We start from the raw sequence: 26692 nt of genomic DNA, 5'->3' as shown, positions 1-26692 counted from the left end.
CAGACAGTAAAAAAATATAATCGTGTTAGCAAAAAATACATTACGTATAATACTTTTTAATATTTTTTATGTAATAATTGCCAACCAGTAAATTTTACTAAATTTTTTATAATAATTAAAATACAGAATGTATTTATTCATATCTGTTATTAAATTTTACTATAGTATTGTAATTTTTACTATTTTTTTTTCTCCGTGTATATGTGTATTGATGAACGTAAGTCCACGCTATCCTGACGTTAAGATTACAGGTGTTAAAATTTTTCGCGGTGTTGAGCGATGTTAAAAAAAAATAGTTTTATTTTCGAAGTATCAGAAATCTAATTATATTTCAAATACAAAAAAAAATTAATGGAGAGATTTACCAGTTTATGGAGAACCCAAAAAATTTTTGTCCACAATGACATGTTTATGTTTAGTTTATAGTTTAGTTTAGTTTATTTATTTACGATCATGGAGCTGCTGGTCCTTGTGATTACATATCAATATACCTGTTATTTTGTTATTTTTATTGAGAACAATTACAATGAACTCAACAGAATACAATATAATTTCCGAGCTATGAAATTTTCAGACGCTTACTCACTCATTCTAACAAATACAATAGTTTAATCTCTTAAGGCTTTACTGATTATCTAGATTCATTAAGTACAAATAGCATTTACTTCGAAATTCATCTCAAGTTACTGATGTCGTCACTTCGAGTGGAAGCTAGTTCCAAAAATTGCAACCCGTAATCAAAAATAACTTCTGGTAAGCTGTTGTGCGAGCAAATGGAACTAGAAGAGTATCCATCTTGGTGCAATCACGAGATGCAAATTTGGGCCTAAGGACTAACTGATGCCCAAGAAGGCCTAAAATTCACACGCGACAAGCTGTAGCCTACGACTATGAGGTGTTCATCCTAGCTGATGTTGATCCCGCGATATATGCTCATCTCTCTTAATTCGCAATACGAAACGTACGCATCAGTTATTTAATGAAACCAATAATGATTGCTCGAGGTCCACTGTTAAGTTTGTGATCGCACAGTTGCAATAGTCGTATATAGGCTAGACTGTGTCAAAATAAGTTTTTATGTTTTTTTTTCGATTAAAAGTATCTTAAAAGTTTCTTCAATTTAAAAAAAAAAATTTTCCTAAAGTTTAAGCTCAATATCTCAAAAATTGAGCTGGCGCAAAGGGGGGTCTCCTTTCTCATTTAAATAACATTGTAAAAATTTTTTGTTTTTAATTTTTAAAATAACTACAAGAAGGAAATATTTTTTTCATTTTTGCTTTTGACTATCTTATAGGAAATTTAATTCTCTACAAAATTGGCTATGTCCATTTTTTTCCCAAACTCAACAGAAACGAAGTTACAGAAGGCCGAATAGGAGGAAAAAAATAATTAATGAATTAATAACAAAAAAAAAAAATTATTAGTTTAACTTATCAATTAATTAACTCAATATGCTTCATTATTCATCAAAAATTTTTGAATTCAACATTATTACGAATTAATAACAAAACAAAATTTACAATAAAACAGAAATTAATTATAATTATAATTAATTTCTATTTTATTTATAATTAATTTCTGTTTTATTATAAATTTTGTTTTGTTATTAATTTGTAATAATATTGAATTCAAAAATTTTTGATGAATAATGAAGCATATTGAGTTAATTAATTGATAAGTTAAACTATTAATTTTTTTTTTTTGTTATTAATTCATTAATTATTTTTTTCCTCCTATTCGGCCCTCTGTAACTTCGTTTCTGTTGAGTTTAAAAAAAAAATGGACATGGACAATTTTGTAGAGAATTAAATTTTCTATAAGATAGTCTAAAGCAAAATTGATAAAAAAATTTTCTGTGTACACAGAAAAAAAAGTTATCTTGAGTCAAGAAAATATTTTGGAATATAAACGTTTTCGGAAACCAAGTCAAGATTTTCTTGAGCCGAGAGAATTTGTCTTGGTTAAAAAAAATTTGTCTTGGTCGGAGAAGATTTCTACTTTATCTGAGAAAATTTAGGTTTCCAAAAAAATTTTCTTGAATCAAGAATATTTACCGTCAGTCGAGAAATTTTTTTTTTCTGTGTAGTTATTTTAAAAATTAAAAATAAAAAATTTTTACAATGTTATTTAAATGGGAAAGGAGACTCCCCTTTGCGCCAGCACAATTTTTGAGATATTGAGCTCAAACTTTAGGAGAATTTTTTTTTTTATATTGAAGAAACTTTTAAGATACGTTTAATCGACAAAAAAAATAAAAACTTATTTTGACACAGTCTAATATAGGCATTACTAGTCCAATTACCAGCCTACGTTTTAATGGTGTTTTTAGATTGGAATCATTTAAACAAATCCTATAAAGAGCATAAGCAGCACGTTTTTAACACTGGCGATATGTGAGTACCATGAGAGTGAATAATTTAATAACTGTTTTATTTAACATTCTTTTATTCAAACTTATATATAAAACGAATATTATAAAAAACAATACAATATTATTTGTTTATTTTTTCAATATTTAAAAATTTGCAACATTAGAATTACTGCCCTAAGTCAGAGTTTGGTTATTGTATCAAGTCTTTTAATTGCTTCCATTATTAAAATTAATTATTTATTTATACACTGAGATATTGACTGCATAATTACACAATTAATTTACACTTCATTATTTTTTCAACTGCTCATAATATTTATAAACATAATTTTCATTCTTCTAATAGATTATTTACTGTATAAAATAAAATACTAGCGTACACGGATATTGGTTCAAGCAATACTTACGCATCAGTTGTAGGTGGCGCGATTTCTAAATTTATCTCGATATCGCTAGCGAGGGCCTAGTTTGCAATCTAGGTGGCCCTCGATTATTTATACAGGGATATTTTAAACTGCAGTAATTTTCACATTTACTTTTAAGTAAATTTAAAATTTACCCTAAAGTATCATAATGTTTATAAATATTATATTGTTTACACTTTAGGAGAAAATCCAAGTACAGTAAAAAATTAAATTACTGCGCAATAGGGGATATGCCTTGCAGACTAATGCGGGCTATCGGAAGTATCGTCTCGAATCCTTTTGGTACAACGACAAAAAAAAAGTAAAGCGGATAAAGACGATGAATCATGCGGGCTCAATCATTGTTGCAAACTGAAAATGTATACATGTATAGTACAGTATACGCAATAATATATGATATAAAGTTATACTGCAAAATAAGTTAATAATTTATAAAAATATGAAAAATTAGAGCTTTTGTTTTTAACTTATGCTTACTATTGCGAATAGCCGTCATATCAACGTTGAATATAAGAATAGAATTCAGAGTTCAGGGTGACGATGGAGAGACACGAGAGAGGAAAAAAAAAGAAAAGAAGAGAGAACAAGAGCGTTGCTCGCTATTGTTTTCTCGAGTGGCACTCGCTGGTTCAATGTACGTTCGCTAGCTGCTGCTACTGCTCGGCTGTACCACCAGATGTGCGCTACCAACTCCCCGCAGACTGTGTGCTACTATATGCCTGCTGTGGTTTTTCGTCCACTTGCCCTGTTTTTTAATTTTTTTTTCCCAACTTTTTACGGTTTTTTATTTTTTCAACTTTTTTATCTTCTTTTGTCAAAATTAAAATTTTTAGTATATCGCTGGTACTTTTATTTTATTTGTAAAAAAAATCACATGCTGAAAAATAAAAAATATGATGGATTCATACTTTTTGTTACTAAGATAAAGGTCTATAGTTTTACTTAGTAACAAGATTTGTGTAAAATTAAATGAAATCTGTCCAATAATTATAAATGTTTTAATCGATACCATAAATTAATTTTGAAAATCTTAAAAATTTTCTGTCCGCGGTGTGATGTGAAGGATTTGGTGTTAGAATTTTTAACACTGCTAGTGTGAAAGTTTAACGACGCGAGATGTAAAATTTTAGACCGTAACGTTCGCACCACCAATGGTGTGGATGTACACAGAAAAAAATAATTTCTTGACGTGTAACGTTTCTACTTATTTGATTGTATTATTAATTCTAAGCTCTTAATTTTACTATTTAAACCCTATTGTGAATTAACTCGCCGGTTGCTGGGATACACAAGATAAGATGGTAGGGTTATACGTAACTACCAATGTCTAATAAACAACTTTGATCAGGAGACGGGTTTAGATACAAATATATATATGGTAATAATATTTAGTTGAGATGACTTAAAATCTAGAATACAATATAATAACAGTTGTATAATTGGTCTCCAGTGTAGTTTACTCTATGCTGCTTTGTATATCGTACTTATTTTTCTTGTATCTGCTGACTAATATTCTCACTGTACTGCTGCTTCAACTGCTAACTGCTAACTGCTATGGCGAATATACTCTGTATGTTGTATTCCAGTGAACTGATGCTTCTGTTGACACTGCCAATATACCCCGTATATTGTACGCCGGTGAACTAGGGTTCCTGCTGTGGCCAATATATCGCATATATATTATCCAGTAGACTACATACTGCTGCTCCTGCTGAGGTCTCTTCTGCTTCTGCTACAGCTGACAGTATACCTTGTATACTATGTACTGCTGCTCTTCTGCTCTGCGACTTCGGCTACCACTACCAGTGTACGCCTATAGCCAATAGACTATATACTGCTGCTCCTGTTGAGGTCTCTTCTGCTTCTGCTACAGCTGACAGTATACCTCGTATACTATGTACTGCTGCTCTTCTGCTCTGCGACTTCGGCTACCACTACCAGTGTACGCCTATAGCCAATAGACTATATACTGCTGCTCCTGTTGAGGTCTCTTCTGCTTCTGCTACAGCTGACAGTATACCTTGTATACTATGTACTGCTGCTCTTCTGCTCTGCGACTTCGGCTACCACTACCAGTGTACGCCTATAGCCAATAGACTATATACTGCTGCTCCTGTTGAGGTCTCTTCTGCTTCTGCTACAGCTGACAGTATACCTTGTATACTATGTACTGCTGCTCTTCTGCTCTGCGACTTCGGCTACCACTACCAGTGTACGCCTATAGTCAATAGACTATATACTGCTGAGGTCAGCTCTGCTTCTGCTACAGTTGACAGTATACCTCGTATACTATGTACTGCTACTCCTCTGCTCTGCGACTTCGGCTACCGCTACCAGTATACCTCTATACTGTATACCGCTGATCCGGCTGCTGTCATAACTGGAATTACTTACAGTTTCAATGCTTTCAAAGAGGCCAGTTTCTGAGTACTTTCCCCGGAAGTACTTGTTACTCTACTACAAGATATTCTCTTGTGGTGTGAGCTGATCTGATTGTTCCCCTGTACTTGAGTTGGGCTTAACCATTCTAGGTGACCCGTCTTCAAGCGACAAATGAACAGCGCCCTTTTCCGCCTAGCGGCGGCGTTACGTACTTCTGCTTCTTTTCCGCGTGTTTGCACGCTTATCCCCACTCTCTTTTTTTTCTTCTTCCACGAACTTCGCTTCCACAAATTTTATTATTCTTTTTATATATAAATTTTTTTTTTTTAACTTTTAACTTTCGTGACTTCATCACAGTCCTAAGAATGTTTTTGTTTTCAATTCATAATGAAAAATTTTTCCTGTCCCGAGAAATTTTTTTCTCTGGCGCTCGTGCGTGTGCACCTACGACTCGTGTTAAAAACATTGTGCTTCCCGGATAAAGACTCACCTAACCTACTCGCTATGCAATGTACTATTATAGTTCATGTTATCTGAAATAAATTAATGTAAATAATTTACTATTATTAGATATATTTCAAATAAATATACAATTTAAATGTTACAATATTTAGATAAAAATTCACTCTTAATTTTAAATTCATCGACTTTCGTCTTGATACAAAAAAATAAAACACTTTAATGTTTACGAAATAGTTTATTCAATTTTGACGGATTACAGTAACAAAAAAGCTTAATTAACTATATATATATTAGGATAGACTTTATTTGAAGATGATTTTAAATATTGATGCCTATGGGATTTAAATCTTTGAAATAAATAAAAGCAACGATTATTACACTACAAAAATGAATGCCATCCTATGCAATGATCAGTAGAAATATATTGAACTTAAAAATTAACAAGCGCGTCACTGCATTTTACTGGCCTCGGAAAAACAATTAAAAAAGCTGTATTTACTATTTAATGACTATAATTCTCCATAAATTAGGCCGTTAAAAATCTGTTAAAATTGAACGGAGCATAGCTCTAATTATATATTGGCTATAAATACTGGTATCCATTATAAAAATCTAAAATTATCGCGTTCACTTTTCCGAGCTTTTAATAGGCTCATTCCGAATCGAATATACAGATGGAACATCCAAATGTTCATAAATACACGGAGAAATTATTCTCGTTTGAATTGCTATGATAGCATAGTAAAGCCGGATATCGGCCACCTGACGGAAATTTAAATAAACACATGCAAAAATTATTATGACCATAGAAAGACTTCCAATGGTTGAATTACATATTACTGTAACCTCTGTACATTTTACTATGGTCAGAGTCATTTTTCCACGTGTTTCCCTGATTAACGGAAATGATTTACTCAATGATGAATGTATATCTAACTAAAAAAAAATGCTCGATTGTGGTGCAGCACCACAATCGAGCATTTTTTTCCAGCACTGTACTGAGTCGGGTGCAGAACAGTCACCAGTCGGGTTCCAATCTTTCCGTGTAGAAGAACCACAATTTTTTTCCGTGAACAAGAATAATTTCTCCGTGTATAGAAATATTCTACAGTGTACGCTTGCGTACACAATGATGCTATAGTCATCCCGACGAAAGCTTGGGATTTTTTCCCCACCACGGTTTCTTCCCCCGCCCTTTAAATGTTAGTTTTGGTGGCTTTGCTCATGCGCACATTCAAATGGCGCATGCGCCCATTCTAATATCATGGTGGTAGGGGAAAGAACTGGTGGGAAAAAAATCCCAAGTTTTCATCGGGACGACTATAATTATGAACAAAAATTAAAAATGCGTGTTCTCAAAATTGAAATGATAAAAGTAGTAACTTTTCACAATTAATTAGTAAAAAGTACACCAATAATTCAAATAGTGGTTCACTTTTCACTAGCAATGAGTGATTATTTACTGCCAAATAGTAATTTTTACTAATTTGTATCAAAGTAAATTTGCTTGGTTTCAAATTTTTTTCAAGAAGACATCAGAAATTTTCATTTATAATTTTTTGAAAAATTCAAGCTCTTCATATAAAATAAAGAGCAGAACCTAATATGTTACACTCTGTTGTAAGATATGTCCAAATATTTTTTACTTCTTCAAAAAACTTGACTAAGATTTATTTAATTGTGTAAATTAACAAGGATGGTATCGTTCGTCCACTTAAGAATGAAAGAACGAAAAGAATTATTCGGTCTTTCAAATATCATTGTGCATAAATAAAAAACATTATCAATGTTTGCAGGTTAGAACTAACCTATGACTCAAGACAAGAACCCAAAGATTCGGCAGATAAATTTTTTATTTATTTCAAATCATTTAAATTCACAAGAGCTCCAGAATTTAAAACCAATCTAAATAAGGACTACACATAGAAAAATTATATAACAAATTTGACTCTACAATTACAAGTAAATTGAGGCCAGGACGAATAATTTCTCTGGTGTTCCTAAATATTGTTTGGTTATAAAGTAAAAATTACTCAATTTTAAGTAATTTTTAGTTTTATTTCGGCCCAAGTTTACTCTGAATTGTAGGGTTTATTTTTTCAATATATATATACATATATATATTTTTTTTTGAAATTTGATTGAAGTGAATAATCTTCACATTTACAATAATCATTTACAATACAATTGATGAGAGTTTTATTATAAATTTTCACACGGAAAAAACAGAACTTAAAATTTATTTTTAACTACTAGTGGAAAGAAAACTAAAAACACTGAGAAAATTAATTTGCAGTTGCATGTAAAAACTACTTGATTCAAGTAAACATGTTATTGCTATTGTGGCAATTACAAATTTTCTTAATTCATACACAGAAAAAAATGGGCTTAAGATATTTACAAATTTTTATTATGCAGTCGACGAAATTTGAAACAGGAAGTTGCGTCAAAAAATTATTTTACGCCACTTCCTGTTACGTTTCGACGACAGCACAATAAAAATTCGTCCATTTTTAGTCTCCATTTTTCTCCGGGTAAAATTGTCTATAAAATGAATAATTTATTTAAATTTTCAAATAATTTTTCTCAGCGCACTAATGGAATATAATTTTTACCGTTGCCAAAAGTAAATATTATCGTACCCCATTATGTGTTTCTAGTTTTACTTTACAAATTTTTCCTATTTTTTATTAAATTTTTTCTTCCGCGGCCCAAACACACGAAATAAAAAATTCTATGATTACAATTAATTGATTATATTTACTATTATGCGTACTTAATATTTAGTTGTCGATTTAAAAATTACACATCGACTTGAATTTAAAACTTATTCGAAAGACAAATATATATGTTCTTAAATTTAAATGATAGTTATATTTTAATTACGAGACAGGTGCATAAAAAATTTTTAATTGCTGGCTATTCCATAGGCCAGCACTTTGTTGTCGAATTTAATTATTCCTTAATATATATTATATACCCCACCCATTAATTGCATTTAATTGCACTCATGATTTTTTATCGGTTACGTCTGTTTCCGCCCCCACCGTATTGGTTGTACTGTTTATTTCTGTCTTGATTGTAATTTGATGAATAGTTACCAGACCCTTGATGATGATTTAAATTGTTTCTGTAAGAATTTTGATGGTGCATATATTGTTGCTGATTTGATTGCTGGTAACGAGGTTGATATTGAGCATTCGGCATTCCGTAACCGGTAGACCAAGGCCCGGTGTTGTTGCGTGGCTGATAATTTTGACGATGACCAGAATTATTCCCTAAATTGTTACCGGAATAACTCGAATAACCACTTTGACCTGACGATGTTTGATAACCACTTGAGTAACCTGTAAAATAAATCAACAAAATGTTGTATTAATAATTAATATCAAACAAATTTATTGATGATAATGATATACAATGAAAATAACAATAATAATAATGATTTACGTAAGCATGAATTACATAGGAATCAAAAATTTTTGTATTGAAAAAATTTTACGGGGTTATTTTTGAATTTTAAATCAATTTACTGTTCACTTGATAAATTTTATTCAGTTGTATTCCTGTACTAAGTACAAATTTTTAAGTCATTCTTTGATTATATTAAAAATTCATGTCGAAAACGATTGACAAAAAAAAAAGTGGTAACGTTGCAATTGTAGTATTCAGAAAACTGCAATGGATTTCATGTTAATAAAAATAATATAATTGTGACTCAATTAGTATTTTACACACCAAGGGAAGAAAATAGGGCATTCCAACCCACGTTTTTAATTGCCTATTTGATCTGAAGGCGAGGGTTGAAAACTCGCGGATTGGGACATCCTGTCTTTATCCGTGGTGTGTATACGATTTTTTACCAAGCCTGCACCCGAAAGTGTAAATGTTTGCTTTTGTTTATGGGAAGAATAGCGCATGCGCTAATTTTTATTATTCATTTTCTCATTAAAGAAAAAAACGGCGGCCGACCTAATGGACTTTGAATGAATAAAATTGCCAAAGTTCAAAGCGTAAAAGTTCAAATTTCCGAAGTTTGTTGGGTATGGAACCATAAAAAACGACTTTCTTCCCTCTAAACAGGGCATGAATTTAAACTTTCGGCGCACACGGAGAAAAATTTATCGTGACCAGCACGATACAGTATACTGACTGTCGCGATACTCGTTTAGCTATTTGGAGGTTAGTGCGAGTATTGTTACGTATACTGCTGACAGCAATACGGATCGTGGATGGGACTAGAATGGATTGCAACGGTAGCTCTACAGATCGCTCCCTTCACGATACGCAAATCACTATCTAGTAGATCGTGCCAATCACAATATTTTTTTCTCCGTGCATGTATGGTGAAAAACCAAGTTCAGACCAATGCGATTTAGCGGGCAGAAACTGGCTATTTTCTTCCCTAGGGAAGAAACTCGTCAAAACTCCTAGTACCAATGCAGATACACGGTAAGAAATATTTTGGCGTGAACTGATTTTTATAGGTTATAAAATTGTGTGCTTAGATGATTCAGCCATTGTGGGAATAGTAACATTGGCAATAGTTGTCGCGGACGCCGCAATGTCAGTATGGCCGTCAGGCCTATGCTGCGCTGCCGTATCCACAATGCTTCTGGCCGATAAACCTAGTCTAACGACATCTATATAGTTTTGGTGGTAATGCGATAGTATACATTAATTGACATGCCAGAAATTATGGCGGGAAAAACTAGTAACATTGTGCCATGCTGTTTCGCCGTGCCTGCTATGCATACGTGTGAGCAATACAATAGCTCCAGTTCTATACAGTACAGTAAATAACGCCATACTTCTGGGACTTGTTGCAATACTGTCTTGGAATATTTCACATACTATCTTAGTATCTGTCTTGAGACCATACCAGCATGGTGTTGAACGCCATGCATTTCTTACCGTGCAATATTAAAAATAGTGCGTGGCACGGGATAGAACACGATTTCAGATTTCGGGTGATGTCAGCTCTCGCCTTCAACTCGGGTAGTCAACAGCCCTCGTCTGAAATCGTCTTGCTTCATCCCTTGCTGCGCAAGATAATATTAATATCTCCAAACAATATATATATTATATTTAATGAGTATGAACAGTGAAAATTTTCTGTGTGTCACACCAGATATTGAAAAAATACTGAATTTACTTCTCATATAAATTTAATGCTAAAATTCACTGTAATTCGTAATGGGTTGAAAAACAACCAAATTTGTGGTGGACCATTTCCAATTCACACACGTTGTTAATTTTCAACCAATATTTTTAACAATGTACTATTTTGTTTTATTTTCGTTAATATTTACAAAATATTCGCAAGGTACACTAGTCTAAGTACAGCGTACGTGCTTGATTGAAAGATCGGTGAGTTAGAGTATTAAAGAGAAGTTTTTGAGCATATATATCAAGTAATAGTAGGAGTCGAATTGTCGAATCTTACACAGTACAGCAGGAACAATACGATATTAGTATAGAGTTGAATAGAAAGAAGTGTGGCGGCACGTGTCTCCTTCATATGCGTATGGCGCATTGGGGGCACATATTTGTCAGCATCATGAAACGTCATAACACCGCGTGTTACGCGTTGGATGCTAATAACGAATTTGTCAAATGGCTAGGGCAACACGCGTCTCTTTTTTTCAATTTCTATCGTTAAATTTACATCAATTTATTGTGTACTAACTATTTAAAAAAACGTCTGACAAAATACTTTACAAGCCAAATTAATTTTAATAGAAAACAAACCCCGTGTCTGAATGCCAATCAATCAAAAAAGAAGTAATTTAACTAATTATCAATAAAAAATAGATAATGGTAAATATGAATTTTCTATTGATATATTTGAAAGCAATAAATATATACGTATGTAAAAAAAAAAGTACTGAAGGGTTAGAAGCAGAAGTAGCATCAGCACCCGTCGGTACCGGTGACGCATACTAATCGCATAGCTCAGCTCAATCGAGCTCGTAATAGGAGGCGATAAACACAGCAGCAATATTATCGAAGGGGAAACCTAAACGTTTACTATCTTTCTCTTGCTCTCTGACTCGCGGCTACAATAACATCCCCCGTGGATTCCACGGAGAAACACACGGGGGACCGGGTAATCCGTTCTGGATGGAGAAATAAGGGAGGTAGGGAGCTCCGATGGTTTACGTGTCGGATCATCCCTCGTTATTGTTGCGTTTATGATAATAACGTTCACGAGCAACTCGTGTACACCAACCCATCGACCTTTTTGCTTGTGGACCATCCGCAAATTTTCCTGGCCCGTCGGATGTTTGGTATACAGTAATAATTCATGATTATTATCATTTATTCACATTTGTTTCACTTGTATATAAACTCTATATTAAAAATAGATCAATTTTTTTTGTTTATCTATCTCTTCTTTTTTTCTTTATTGCCGTTTATTAAAATCTACACACTGTTTGGTGAAAATTTTTATTTGGAATGAAGTGAAAAATATGGCCGTCAGACACGTGACGACAATCAATTCTAATTATTTTTAAACGCAATCAATGACAGCAAATCAGGCCTTAGTTTTTTAACTTCCCGCTAGGAAAATTGAAAATTTTCAAAAAAGGAAATGATTGGTTTCGGTCCGACTTTCGAATATCGAGTTTTCATCAGATCTTGCACTGAGAGAAAAAACTGGTTTTCTGAACTATGAAAAACATAGTTCAATGAAGCCTCCACTATTACCCTCAGTTCAGATAACTAATATATACCCACACGGAAAAATTATATATCCGTGTGGGTAGTTGTAAAATGTACGAAGATTTCATACACGGAAAGAAAATTATGGCAGAGGTTCCCATAATTTTGTGAAATTTTTTCCTATACCATCATAGGAACTACGACCATAAATTATGGGAGCGGTTCCTATAATTATAGGAATGTTTCCCATAATTATAGGAATAGTTCCTATAATTATGGGAATGATACCCATAACACTATAGGAATGATTCCTATAATTATAGGAATGGTTCCTATAATTTATAGGAATACTTTCTATCTATAATATTATAGGAACCATTCCCATAATATTATGGGAATGGTTCCTATAATAGTATGGGAACTATTCCCATAATATTATGGGAATAGTTCGTATACCATTATGGGAATCATTCCCATAATATTATGGGAATAGTTCCCATACTATTATAGGAACCATTCCTATAATATTATGGGAATGGTTCCCATATTATCATGAAAAAATTATTTTAAAGAAGTGTGGTAATCACTTCTACAATACACAGAAATATTATTAAACATAAAAACAAAAATTCAAACATTGAAAAAAAAAATCGTATTTGGCAAAAAAACATTAAAATTTTTAACAAGAATTTTTTGTCAGCACAAAACATTCAAGAAAATTCAAATTTTGGGAAATTTCTACACTATTGTGCAAAAAAAAAAATTTTATGATATTATAGGGATGGTTCCCATAACATTATGGGAATAGTTCCCATAATATTATAGGAATAGTTCCTATACCAATATGGGAACCATTCCCATAATGGTATGGGAACTATTCTCATACTATTATGGGAATGGTTCCCATAATATATGGAAACCATCCCTATAGTAGTATAGGTACTATTCCCATATTATTATGGGAACCATTCCCATAATGCATAGCAAAACTTCCCATAATTTTCTTTCCGTGTAGTTGTTTTAACTGTGTTATAGTTCAATGAACAATGACAATAGCGAACGTAACTAAGTCAAAAATGGTATTCTTATTACAAAAAAATAATGAAGAAAAATCCTTAATTATATTCGTCGACGACTTAAATGATGCTAAATTAATGAAATTATAGTCGTAAAATTGCTAAAACATTTGTGATTCTGCTGAAGTATAAGTTCTGAGAAATAATATTAAATAGTTACCACAACAAAACAAATGCTTAATTAAAACTACTACTTTCAAATAGTTTCGGGCATTATGATATAGTTCAAGAAACTAGAAATATTAGTTAAGATGACTATTTTTTTATTCCCATCCCTTACTAGTTACCACAACCATGCATTTTTCTCTCAGTGTGACGTTTTGAAATCCTAGGAAGCTATTCTGACTATTTCCGTATGGAGCGCGCGTGTGTGTGTAAGTGTATATTAATTTTTGTCGTACAATATTTTTGGGACGAATCAACCGATTTGAACCTACTTCGCAGAAATCAAAAGGGCTCACGAAGACTTAGATCTGATTAGATTTTGAAGTCGACCGGTGGAGTAGTTTACGAGCTATACAGAAAAAATCCATACGAAAAAAATATGTATCCGGATATATATTTTTTTCGAATAGGAATTAAAATTAAAAAATTGTATTTTTGAGGTTTTTTTAGTATAACTTGTGAACCACTTGCCCGATTTGCCTCAAACTGTAATCAGTCCTAAGTCTTGATGAGCCCTTTCGATTGCCACCAATCGAACACTACAAAAAATTTGCGGATTAAATACGGAGTGGATGATTCGTTATTTCTTTAATCCCCTCAGAGTGAAATTCACTCCGAAAGGGGGTTTATTTTAACAATAATACTCCGAATCGGAGAAGATGTGGATTAAAATAAAATCCGAAATCACTCCGTTGAAAAAAAATTTCCTATTTACTCCGTATGCGAAGTGATTTTTCAAAAACTCCAGAACCCTAGATTCTTCTAAATAACTTTTTCAGCTTCAAACTGATAATGAATAACAATAAAAAAAAAATAAAGCTCATATGTATTTATAGACAAAATTCTGATATTAAAGTAGTAATGACTGAACAATTAAAACGTGACTTTTTATTGTGAAATAGTATTGTACGTTTAAATTGACGAATTGGCGTATGAGATAGTTTGAGTGTGACATGACGAGTTGAGAATTGATTTCGGGTTTTGTCGATGCACATATACACAAATACATGTATTGTATAGACAAGTATGTAAATTTTATACATAAATACTCTGAACAGTTTATACATATATACTGGGGTATGTGTACATATATATATATATATATATATATATATATATATATATATATATATATATATATATATATATATATATATATATATATATATATATATATATATATTGTAACCGTGCAGCAGCGATTTTAAGACGTGAGAGTGAGGCTCTCTCGCTTCTATTTGTTCTCTCTCTCTCTCTCGTATAATTTTCTCGTTTGCGAGTTCAGCTGAGTCTTGGCGGTAGCCTTAGCGCAGCAAGTAATCGCAAATTAGTCCCTGCGCATAATTAGGTGGGGTCAACGCAGGTTGGTGGCCCAGAGAACTGACCCAAGGCGATTGATCAAAAAGACGACACTTAAGTTCGAGAGCTGTAACTGATCGGTCTTATCCACTTTACACTCTCTAAATTTGTCTACTATATATATTTCTTTTCCGACCATTATTGTATATAAGATATAGTGAGTTTAAGTTAACTCGAGTTCGGTTAGCGAAGACGCACCGACGCACAATTCTTTCTGCTCAAGTAATTAATTATTAGAACTTGTCTTTGATATATTAAAATAAATTTATTCAACTTATTAGAAGTGATACGAAACCTTCCGCTTGAGTCTTTCATAATTTATTTGAATTAAAATTTAACTTGAAAATTGAGATACGTGGTGTTGCTTTGATGCAGCAAATTAATATTATACCTAAAGTTCGTCTATCTGATCAATTAAATAAAACCAAGTGTATAAAGTGAGTGATGTGGTTTTCTTCGTGTGCAACAACCTGCCAACGCGGATCCCAGGAGCCAGAGGAAACCTATTGGACACCAACATCACCAGGACCAAGCAGAGAAGAATCATCAACCAGCATCTTCAGTAAGCAGACCAAGATTTTGATAAGTTCTCAACAAATTACAAGTATATCAAAATATAGATTTTCATTTTTTCTCTCTCTCTTCAACGTGATTAATTATTCCTCATTTATTCTCACTCGTTACCAATAAATTCCCGCGCGTTTCGAGTCGACGAATTCCTTTGAATTATTTGTAAATATATATAATATTACATTAGCTTTAAGTCAAAGGGGAAACTGTATATAAATTGGGATCGTGGTTAAATAAAGTATAAGTTTGATTGTTATTTCTTGATTAAATTTAATTATCACCAGTGTCACGTAGAATAAGAATTTTCTTTCAGCCGCGTGTCCGGTCAGGACGAGTACCTGCTTCCTGAGAGCATTTCCCGTCTTTTGGAACCAGAATTTTAGAATAAAATAAGTCTAATTAATAGTAGTAAATTTAAGTAAAATCAGTAATTTCGGGAAATTTAATTGACTGTGGTTCTTGGCTATCTGGACACGCAGTAGCCAGGGCCCACCGTTATAATGGCGCCCAACTCGTGTTCCTCGTCCTGAAATTTTGAGACCTGGTGATAGTCATAAAATACCAAATTTAAAAATTATAAAAATTACAAAGAAATTTTGAAATTTTTTTTTATATACTCCTATTAACCGTTGAAGAGAGAAATTTTTTGCAACCAGAAAGTGTGCTAATTGCATTGGTTGCCCAAAACTTTATAAAATATTATTAAAATTAAGATAAATAATTGAGATAAAAATTTTAAATTTAACGCGTACGAAAAAAATCGATAAATTTCAGTAGCGCCGGGTAGACAAAGCGAAACTCACCGGCTTACGCATTAGTCGCACGCGTCATTAGTAGACAAACAGTAAACACCGGAAAAGAAAATAAAATAAAATAAAATAAAATAAAGCTATTCTTTTGTAAAATAATAAAGAAAATAAAATTTCTTTGGTAACAGTGTCAGTCCAAATAAAATCGTAAGAATAAATAAAATTTTGCTGAAAATATTATTCAAAATAAAATCTTAAATAAATAAATTAGTACTTATTTAGCTTATACTGGTTTAGAATAAACCATCTTTCGAATAACCGGTAATTTGAATTTATTTGGTAGATGAGTCACCACACATAAATTACTTGATCATAATAAATTAAATCTGTAATTACCGGTCAATAACATTCGTTAAGATATTTGTTTGCGGAAATTTACTCTAAAAGAATAATTAAATTTAGTATAAAATAAATAATTAAAATAAAAACAATACTGTCACTGTAGTATTGATAATAATTATTCAAGTAATCGGATAAACGTTCTCCGGAAGTTAATTCCGGTAAAATAATAATTTTTTTTTTGAGAACAAACAAAATAAGACTGGTCATTTAATGATTAAAATATTAGTCATCGGTTAAAATAAAATAAAATTTTAATCCGGAAATAAAGATTATCCGAGTATATATTTATATTTTATAATTGTGCTTCGGCAATATTTGTTTAAAATTTAAGTTTATTTGAGCTCGTAAGCTGATCACAGCTATCGATTAGATAGGAAATTAAAATAAAATTTGTTTTGAATAATGAGTAACATGCGACCATTGACGCGCCAAAACTCAAAATAGCTGAGTAGGCAGGATAGCAGGGAAATAATATCCGACGGGGTTGGTTCGTCGAACCAGGGCGACCAATCCAGGGTGGTACACTCACCACCTTCGACAACGAGTACGATAACGTCGAGTACTTTGGACTTTGGTCAAATGACCAACTAAATAATTTAGATGACAATAATAATTTACGAGCGTCTGTGGATGGGATAATTATTGAAAAACCCCCACCGGTACATTTACATCAGATTCAGCCCAATGCGGGATCCGTTTCTTATCCTGGCACCGTTCCAGTTCCCGCACAGACTGAACAAGGAGCAACTCTAGCTGCTCTAGCTCAAACATCGAGTTGTACCCAGAATTTAGCACTTTCTGTTAATCCTCAACGAGAATACTTTGCAAGTGCCTGTACCATCTAATACACAAACTGTTCGCACCATAACTCACAGTTTTGGCGACGGGGAGTGTAGTACAGGACACTTGATGCAAGACACCAGGGCTACGACATTTTCAGCCCTCTCGTTTAATGAACGACCTGGTACCAGGGGAACCAATAATGTCCACAGTAATAATTTAAATAATAATTTAAATATGAACACAAATAGAAGTTCAGATAATTATCCTATCGGAATAAATAATAATTCTAATTCAAATATGGACACTAATGTTAATTTAAATAATTATCCGATTGGAAATAATAATAATAATATAAATAATAATAACAATAATCCTAATGTAAATAGAAATAAATCATGGGCAATCTAATTTTATAAATATTAACAGAGCAAACTCGAATTTTACTCCGAGTAATAATCGCGGTAATCAGTTTTTTAATAATAATCGTTCAATTCTTAATCTTCATGTTGAAAGTAATGTAAATAGTAATTATAATAACAACCACTCTAATTGCGTCGAAGTTCAATCGACCAATGCTGGCGATGCCAGTCAAACTCAGTCGTCAAATAAACTAATCTCGCCCTCCTATTCCTCGAGGAGAAAGGGCGCGAAATCTAGAAGATCTAAAAAACAACTAATATGGGGAAATCGGAGCCCCAGTAGTTTAATTCACACGTGAACTGGTTAAACAAACCAAATAAATTTAAAACAAATCCTGCTAACATTTTAAATAGAAAGTCTGAACCAGACGGCGTCTTAGTGAGTACTGTCGGTTCGGTCGAAAATTCATATTATGAAAATGTCGTAAATAAAACTTTGGGACCTGACGGCGTCTTAGAATTGAGTACTGTCGGCCCGATGAAAGAAATTTATAATAAAAATTCAGTAAATGTAAATTCAACGAGACCTGACGGCGTCTTAGAATTGAGTACTGTCGGTCCGGTGAATGAAGTTCATGATAAAAATTTGGTAAATAAAAATTTAATAAGATCAGACGGCGGCTTGGTGCGTACTGTCGATCCTATTGAAAAGTTTAATTTCGAAAATTTAATAAATTTGAATTCGGAATCAGACGGCGGCTTGGTGCGTACTGTCGATCCGATTATTCAATTGAATTCAGAAAATGTAGTAAACTTTAATCCGGAATCAGACGGCGGCTTGGTGCGTACTGTCGATTCGATTGAAAAGTTTAATTCAGAAAATTTTATAAATTTTAATCCGGAGTCAGACGGCGGCTTGGTGCGTACTGTCGACCCGATTGAAAAGCTTAATTTTGAAAATTTAATAAACTTAAATCCGGAGTCAGACGGCGGCTTGGTGCGTACTGTCGACCCGATTGAACAGTTTAATTTAGAAGATTTAATAAATTTAAATTCGGAATCAGATGGCGGCTTGGTGCGTACTATCGATCCGAGTAAACAAAATAATTCATAGGATTTGATAAATTTAAATTTGAAACCTGACGGCGGCTCGGTGCGTACTGTCGGTTCTTTAGAAGAATTTGTTGATGAGAATTTAATTGGTAAAGGTTTAATTATAAGACCTGACGGCGGCTTAGAGCGTACTGTCGGTCTGGTTGTTCTAAAACTAGTGGTGAACAAATCGGTGAAATTATATTAAAAAAATCAAAGTTTGAATTTTACTGGCTCCGATATAGTTAATGATAAATAAATTTGAGACTGAGGTCGATTTAAGCGACCTACGCGGTTCTGTTACGGTTGAAAATAATTTTGAAGATTCAATTAGTATTGAGTATGTAAATAAAATTTGTGTTGAAAATAATTTTGAAGATTCAATTAGTATTGAGTATGTAAATAAAATTTGTGTTAAAAATAATTTTGAAGATTTAATTAGTATTGATTATGTAAATAAAATTTGTGGTGTTAATAATTTAAAAATTTTGGATATCGAAGAAGATCCTTTCATACGATTTTGTAATATATACGATAACGTTAACGGTTTATCGGTTTTAAATAACTTGTCTGTCTTAAATGAAGATTGCCCTATTTTAAATAATTTATTTGTTTTAAATACTGACGAAATTAACCGATGGGAAGGCTTGAAGGAAGAAGCACAGCCCACGGCTAATTTACTAGAGTCTAATAATATAGTTAAAGATATTTGTGAAAATTTTGATCGGAATAATTTTAATGAAATCCCCCTAAATATTTTGGAAATTCTCGAAGCTAGTGATTTTACTGAGTCAATTGGTTCTGATGGATCCGAGGAACCAGGTTCTGTAAATGTTCCTGGGATGCCATATGTATGTGGATTGGAGCCACTTGTAAATAAAGAAGATAAATTTGAATACTATAAACCAGACTATTTGAAAGAGTGTATAGATGATCAAGACGCTTGGAAATTGGTTTTAACCGAAAATGAGATCCCCGATATTTTAAAAGCAAACCATGATGTGCCAGATGCGGGACATTTGGGTCGCGATAAAATGTACCATCGGATACGTACACGTTATTATTGGCCTGGTATGTATCGCGATGTAGGCGAGTACGTAGATAATTGTGAGACATGTAAAAAGTCAAATATAAACAGACCTCGTCTCAAGCGCCGATGCGCACGCGACAACCAATTGAACCCTGGGCCATTGTTGCAGCTGATGTGACTGGCCCATTTCCGCGATCTAAAACCGGCTATCAATATGTGTTAATAGTACAAGACCTATATACGCGATTTATTGAGGTCTTTAGACTTCGTAAGCAGACTGGATTAAATGTCAAGAAAAGTTTTTGTCGCGTTTTTTCACGCTGGGGATACCCTCTATTTTTAATCACCGATAATGGGAAAGAATTCATAAATCATGAAATTAAAGATTATTTAAAGGAAACGGGAATAAAATCTGTACCTACAGCAATCGCGCACCCGCAAAGTAACCCGGTTGAAAGAATTAACCGTACTCTGAAACCAATGATACGGGCATTTATTTCGAAAGATCAGACGTCGTGGGATGAGCACTTAGGTGAATTTCAGCTCGCCTATAATAGTAGTTACCATGCTTCATTACATATGTCACCATATTACTTGGTTCATGGTAAAGAACCACGGCTGTCGGGTAAAATAACCGAACTAGAAATAGATGACTTAGATTCAGATGATAATTCATGGCGCGATCGAGTAAATCGTCTTGATCAGCTACGACATAAAATAGAAGAGATAATGAAAGTAGAAAGTGAGAAACAAGTCGTATATCATGATAAGGGACTTAAAGAGTCACCTAAATTACAAGTGGGTGATCCGGTATATTACCCAAACAGAAAATTGAGTAAGAAAATCGATAAATATTCGTCTAGTTTGGCTAACAAATTCTTGGGGCCAGCCATTGTCAATAAAGTCATCAGCCCTTTAGTTGTCAAGTTAAAATCAGAAACTGGGAAAATTTTGGGCAATCATTATGTACCCGATTTAAAATTGCCCAGACGCAGTCAGAGGCTGATGGAGACCGTTTAATTTGTTGCCAAGAGAAGAGAGTGATCACCGAATCAATGGAAAATTTACTTAATCTTTTTCAGCTTCCGAGCCCCAATCTCAAGTCTGGCGACGGGGAGTGTAACCGTGCAGCAGCGATTTTAAGACGTGAGAGTGAGGCTCTCTCGCTTCTATTTGTTCTCTCTCTCTCTCTCGTATAATTTTCTCGTTTGCGAGTTCAGCTGAGTCTTGGCGGTAGCCTTAGCGCAGCAAGTAATCGCAAATTAGTCCCTGCGCATAATTAGGTGGGGTCAACGCAGGTTGGTGGCCCAGAGAACTGACCCAAGGCGATTGATCAAAAAGACGACACTTAAGTTCGAGAGCTGTAACTGATCGGTCTTATCCTCTTTACACTCTCTAAATTTGTCTACTATATATATTTCTTTTCCGACCATTATTGTATATAAGATATAGTGAGTTTAAGTTAACTCGAGTTCGGTTAGCGAAGACGCACCGACGCACAATTCTTTCTGCTCAAGTAATTAATTATTAGAACTTGTCTTTGATATATTAAAATAAATTTATTCAACTTATTAGAAGTGATACGAAACCTTCCGCTTGAGTCTTTCATAATTTATTTGAATTAAAATTTAACTTGAAAATTGAGATACGTGGTGTTGCTTTGATGCAGCAAATTAATATTATACCTAAAGTTCGTCTATCTGATCAATTAAATAAAACCAAGTGTATAAAGTGAGTGATGTGGTTTTCTTCGTGTGCAACAACCTGCCAACGCGGATCCCAGGAGCCAGAGGAAACCTATTGGACACCAACATCACCAGGACCAAGCAGAGAAGAATCATCAACCAGCATCTTCAGTAAGCAGACCAAGATTTTGATAAGTTCTCAACAAATTACAAGTATATCAAAATATAGATTTTCATTTTTTCTCTCTCTCTTCAACGTGATTAATTATTCCTCATTTATTCTCACTCGTTACCAATAAATTCCCGCGCGTTTCGAGTCGACGAATTCCTTTGAATTATTTGTAAATATATATAATATTACATTAGCTTTAAGTCAAAGGGGAAACTGTATATAAATTGGGATCGTGGTTAAATAAAGTATAAGTTTGATTGTTATTTCTTGATTAAATTTAATTATCACCAGTGTCACGTAGAATAAGAATTTTCTTTCAGCCGCGTGTCCGGTCAGGACGAGTACCTGCTTCCTGAGAGCATTTCCCGTCTTTTGGAACCAGAATTTTAGAATAAAATAAGTCTAATTAATAGTAGTAAATTTAAGTAAAATCAGTAATTTCGGGAAATTTAATTGACTGTGGTTCTTGGCTATCTGGACACGCAGTAGCCAGGGCCCACCGTTATAATATATATATATATATATATGTACACATATAGTGCGCCTACCCACTATGGACAGTGGATTGGATTGGATCGCCGCGTCAGCAATACAAACACTCGAAGCTCGATGTGGGTCGGCGTCTGCCTCTCGGTCCTCTCTTGCTCTTGTTTCCAACTGAAATTACATTTTACCGTGCGCATTTACCCTGCCACAGACCGTTTCAATATCGTTTTTTTTTCCTATTTTTTTTCTTTTTTAACCTCTTTTATTTCTCTCTACTTCCACTACATCCACTATTAATACCGACCAACTTTTTTATTATTCATTCATTATGCTTTCACATAAAAAAAAATATGTATTTTCATACTTTTCTTAAGTTTTTATTTTTCTACATATATTATAAATATGTATGTTGGTGTAATGGCTGGTTGATGTACCAAGATTTACATTTATGACGGAATGACGGCATGATGAATTATTAGATGAATTTAAAACCTATTAAAAAATATCTTGAGAAAACTATTCTTACTTAGAAGAAACGTTTATTTAACTTTGCTTTTACTCACACGATATCTACAATATTTACTTATGCATAAGCAAACACGTGTATTAAGGCGAGAGGTACCGGTTAAGTGACGGGAAGAAGCAGGTCTGAATCAAGTGGTTGAAAAAAAAAATATAAATTTCAATAATAAGCTTATGCGAATACTGATTCAACGTATCACAAAGAAAAAACTACTGACGACTACTGAATTTTTCCATAAGTATCTTATGTTACTTGTGTATTAAAACAACACCTTAATAAGCTAATAAAAATAATTATACAAATTAACCATCAAACTAGTACGATTATTATTTGAAATGTACACTATAAAAAATCGGGAGTGAATTCGGATTTCATTTAAATCCGAATTCACTCCGTCGCTCGAAGTTTTTGCGAAAAATCACTCCGCATACGGAATAAATAGGGAGTTAGTGTTTTCGTCGAAGTGATTTGGATTTTATTTAAACTCACACTCACTTCGATTCGGAGTTTTAATATTAAAATAAATTCTTCGGAGTAAATTTCACTCTGAGGGGATTAAATAAATAAATAGTCATCCACTCGGCGTTCACTCCGGATTTAATCCGTATTCACTCCGCAAATTTTTTACAGTGTAACAAATATATGATACTGTACACGGTAAAAAAAATTCTGCGGATGTCACTATGCCAGTATGGGCGCGAACGCCATACTGTATGGAATCGAAGATTTTTATAAATTGTAAAATTGTATGCATGGATGATTCGACCATTGCGGGAACAGTAACATTGGCAATAGATGTCGCGGACGCCGCAATGTCAGTATGGCCGTCAGGCCCACGCTGCATTGCCGTATCCACATTACTTCTGGCCGATAAACCTAGTCTAACGACATCTATATAGTTTTTGTGGTAATACAATAGTATACATTGATTGACACGCCAGAAATTATGGCGGGAAAAGCTAGTAGCATTCTGCCCTTGGCATTGTAGTAAGGGTCTCAGGGCCATGCTGTCTCGCCGTGCCTGCTATGCACACGTATGAGCAATACAATAGCTCCAGTACTATGCAGTATAGTAAATAACGCCATACACGGAAAGAAATTTTTCGCGGATACCACTATGCTGTATGGTCGATTCCACCATACTGTATGGTAGGAAGGATTTTTTCATTCGTTTAAAAATTGTATGTATAGATGATTTGACCATACGGGAATGGTAACATTCACAATAATCATGGCGTATGAGTCCATGCCAGTATGGGCGTCAGGCCCATACTACTTGGTGGTATCCACAATGCTTCTGGCAGATAACCCTATTCAATATTGTAAAATTACGTATGCTTATATTGTAGTAGTACCAAAGTTTATTGAAGTCAAAACATAGGTTATGTTTGGTTATAGTTTTAAATATATTATCCCTAAATATTAAAAGAGTAAACCCAATATTTATAAGTAGAGAAATACATAAGAACATAATATTAATGATAAATCTATGTCATTATTAATATTAATTATTTTCAGTATAAATTATATGTTTTTTTTTATTCTTGATTGAAATCAATTTATACCAATTAAAAATTCTCGATGGGATTCAGTGGAAATTAAAATATGATAAAAATGTTCTGAAATATATTGATTGCTTTAAATAATAAAAATATATCTTTTAAAAAAATTAATTTTTAAATTATGAGGCATTATTTTTTGTAAAATTTAAAAGATGAATAAGAAAATAAGTATTAATTTCTTTTTCAAATTAATTTGATTATGATTTCTTTTTTCATTTGATTAATGTACAGCATTATTGACATTAATAAAGATTATATAAAAAAATTAGCAACTACATTTACGCAGTATTGATGGTAATCCGATAGTGTATTGACTACTCCACAAAGATCTATTGTGACGCAGCCTAGTGGCATTGCCGTTCCTTCAATGTAGTATGGGACTCAAGCCCATACTGATATTGTCTATCCCGCTATACAGACATGTAAACTACGCAAAGATTTTTGTACTATACAGTATAGTAGATAACGCCATACTTATGGTACTGGCTGCAATACTATAATAATAGTATGGCGATAAACACCATACATTTCTTTCCGTGTACTTCTGGGACTCGTTACAATACTGTCTTGGGATATTTCACATGCTATTTTAGTATCTGTCTCGAGACCATACCAGCATGGTGTCGAACGCCATACATTTCTTACCGTGTGGATACCAAATTGTACAGTTTCTAATGTATTTCTAGTTGAATGAAACTTTATTATGAATGAAATGCTATCAAGGATTGAAAAAAGTCTTAGATGAAACTGTCAAAATTACTAGATCTCAGAAATAGTGTAATTTTTACAGTTTCGAAGTAGAGGGACTTTGCCGATGTTTAAAACTGTAATTTGTCCGTGTATTTTTCGACCAACCGAGAGTACGATCATGACGTTAAAATTAATTAGCTTATTCTACAGCGAATTTCCTACAAAAATCGACATTGATATTATACGAATAAAAGTCGAAAAATTGATTGAAACATAAAAACCTCTTTTAAAATTAAGTTTTTTCGTTTATGTTTTAAATTTGAATTATTAAAAAAATATGATAGCACTAAAAAATCTATTGCTGCCCAGAAAAATGCGTGGGGGTGTTGCTAGTCGTTAAATAAAATATAAAGATAATGTATAAAAACCAAAAAGTTATACCGCGAAATAAAAGCATCAACAAATAAAAAAAAAAATATGAAGCATATTTTCCTCTCTAATATGAGTTAACAAGTGTCGCATGGTGTCTTGAGTATATCTCTATTTACTTTTCTCCACAAACTCATTATCCTTTGACCAGTATTCATTTTAACTCTCAAAGTTACACGAGCGTCATCATCCAAAGAAGTAAAGATAACTTAACTCAAGAAATTCTTGATGTAACCAGGTTGGTAATGTATATAAAGATCCTCGAAAATGCAGCTCTTCACTCTTTAGTGTCACATAACTTGAAAAGTTGAGACGATGTAGAATGAGACATTTACATCGTCGTTGGTTTAACCCAGTGATTTACTCGAGAGGAAAATATATACCTTGTACAGTCAGCGAGTCGTAAGGGTGTTCAGCAAACCATAATCTAAAAGAGAGCTTGAAAAGCTTCATCATTTCTACCTCATACTCCGTTTTATAGACTTTTCTTGTTTATTTATTTAAATAAATTCATTACTATTATTATTATTGTCTCGTAATTACGTTGAGTATAATTATTATTTCTTTTTTAGTTTCGAAATTAAAATACATCGGAATTATTTTTATTACGAAATTATAAACGTTTGAGCGTAACTAATGTTGGAGTGTATTTAATGACTACAGGATTACGAGCAAAAGCTTATACTGGCTATTAGATACTTCAAAGACAGAAATAGGGATGCTAGTGATATCAGAGGAGTAAATAGTTGTCATAGTTCTGAACAATAAAGATATATGGGGTAGAAGTACCGTTTTTTGCGACTACAGGGCCAGTTTTGACCACTTAGAAATTTTAAATAAAATAATTTGTAAAATACGCAATGACATAATTTTTTAAAGGTATTCGATAATTTTATCACAATATTACAATGGAATTTTTTTTGTACTTTTTAATTAATTAAAATAAAGTACACGGTAAAAAATACATGGCGTTCAACACCATAATGGTATGGTCTCAAGACAGATACTAAAATAGTATGTGAAATATTCCAAGACAGTATTGTAACGAGTCCCAGAAGTATGGCGTTATTTACTACTGTATGATACTGGAGCTATTGTATTGCTCTCACGTATGCATAGCAGGCACGGCGAAACAGCATGGCCCTGAGACCCATACTACAATGCCTAGGGCACAATGCTACTAGTTCTTCCCGCCATAATTTCTGGCGTGTCAATCAATGTATACTATCGTATTACCACCAAAACTATATAGAT

At 33.1% G+C, this 26692-nt stretch overlaps 1 protein-coding gene across 1 annotated transcript in view; it reads right to left on the bottom strand.

Moving 5' to 3' along the window:
- Positions 1–5806: 5806 nt before the first annotated feature.
- Positions 5807–26692, bottom strand: part of LOC130675681 (5'-3' exoribonuclease 2 homolog) — a 73484-nt gene continuing 52598 nt past the window's right edge. Inside the window, exon 6 of the mRNA XM_057481502.1 lies at positions 5807–8987. Within this exon, the coding sequence (XP_057337485.1) occupies positions 8659–8987 (329 nt within the window). The 3' untranslated portion in view covers positions 5807–8658. The remainder of the gene's footprint in view (positions 8988–26692) is intronic.

The sequence above is a fragment of the Microplitis mediator genome, chromosome 10, assembly GCF_029852145.1.
Source record: "Microplitis mediator isolate UGA2020A chromosome 10, iyMicMedi2.1, whole genome shotgun sequence".
Classification (NCBI taxonomy): Eukaryota; Metazoa; Arthropoda; class Insecta; order Hymenoptera; family Braconidae; genus Microplitis; species Microplitis mediator.
Note: the sequence above shows the minus strand (reverse complement) of the source record. Positions and strands in the feature narration are given on the sequence as shown.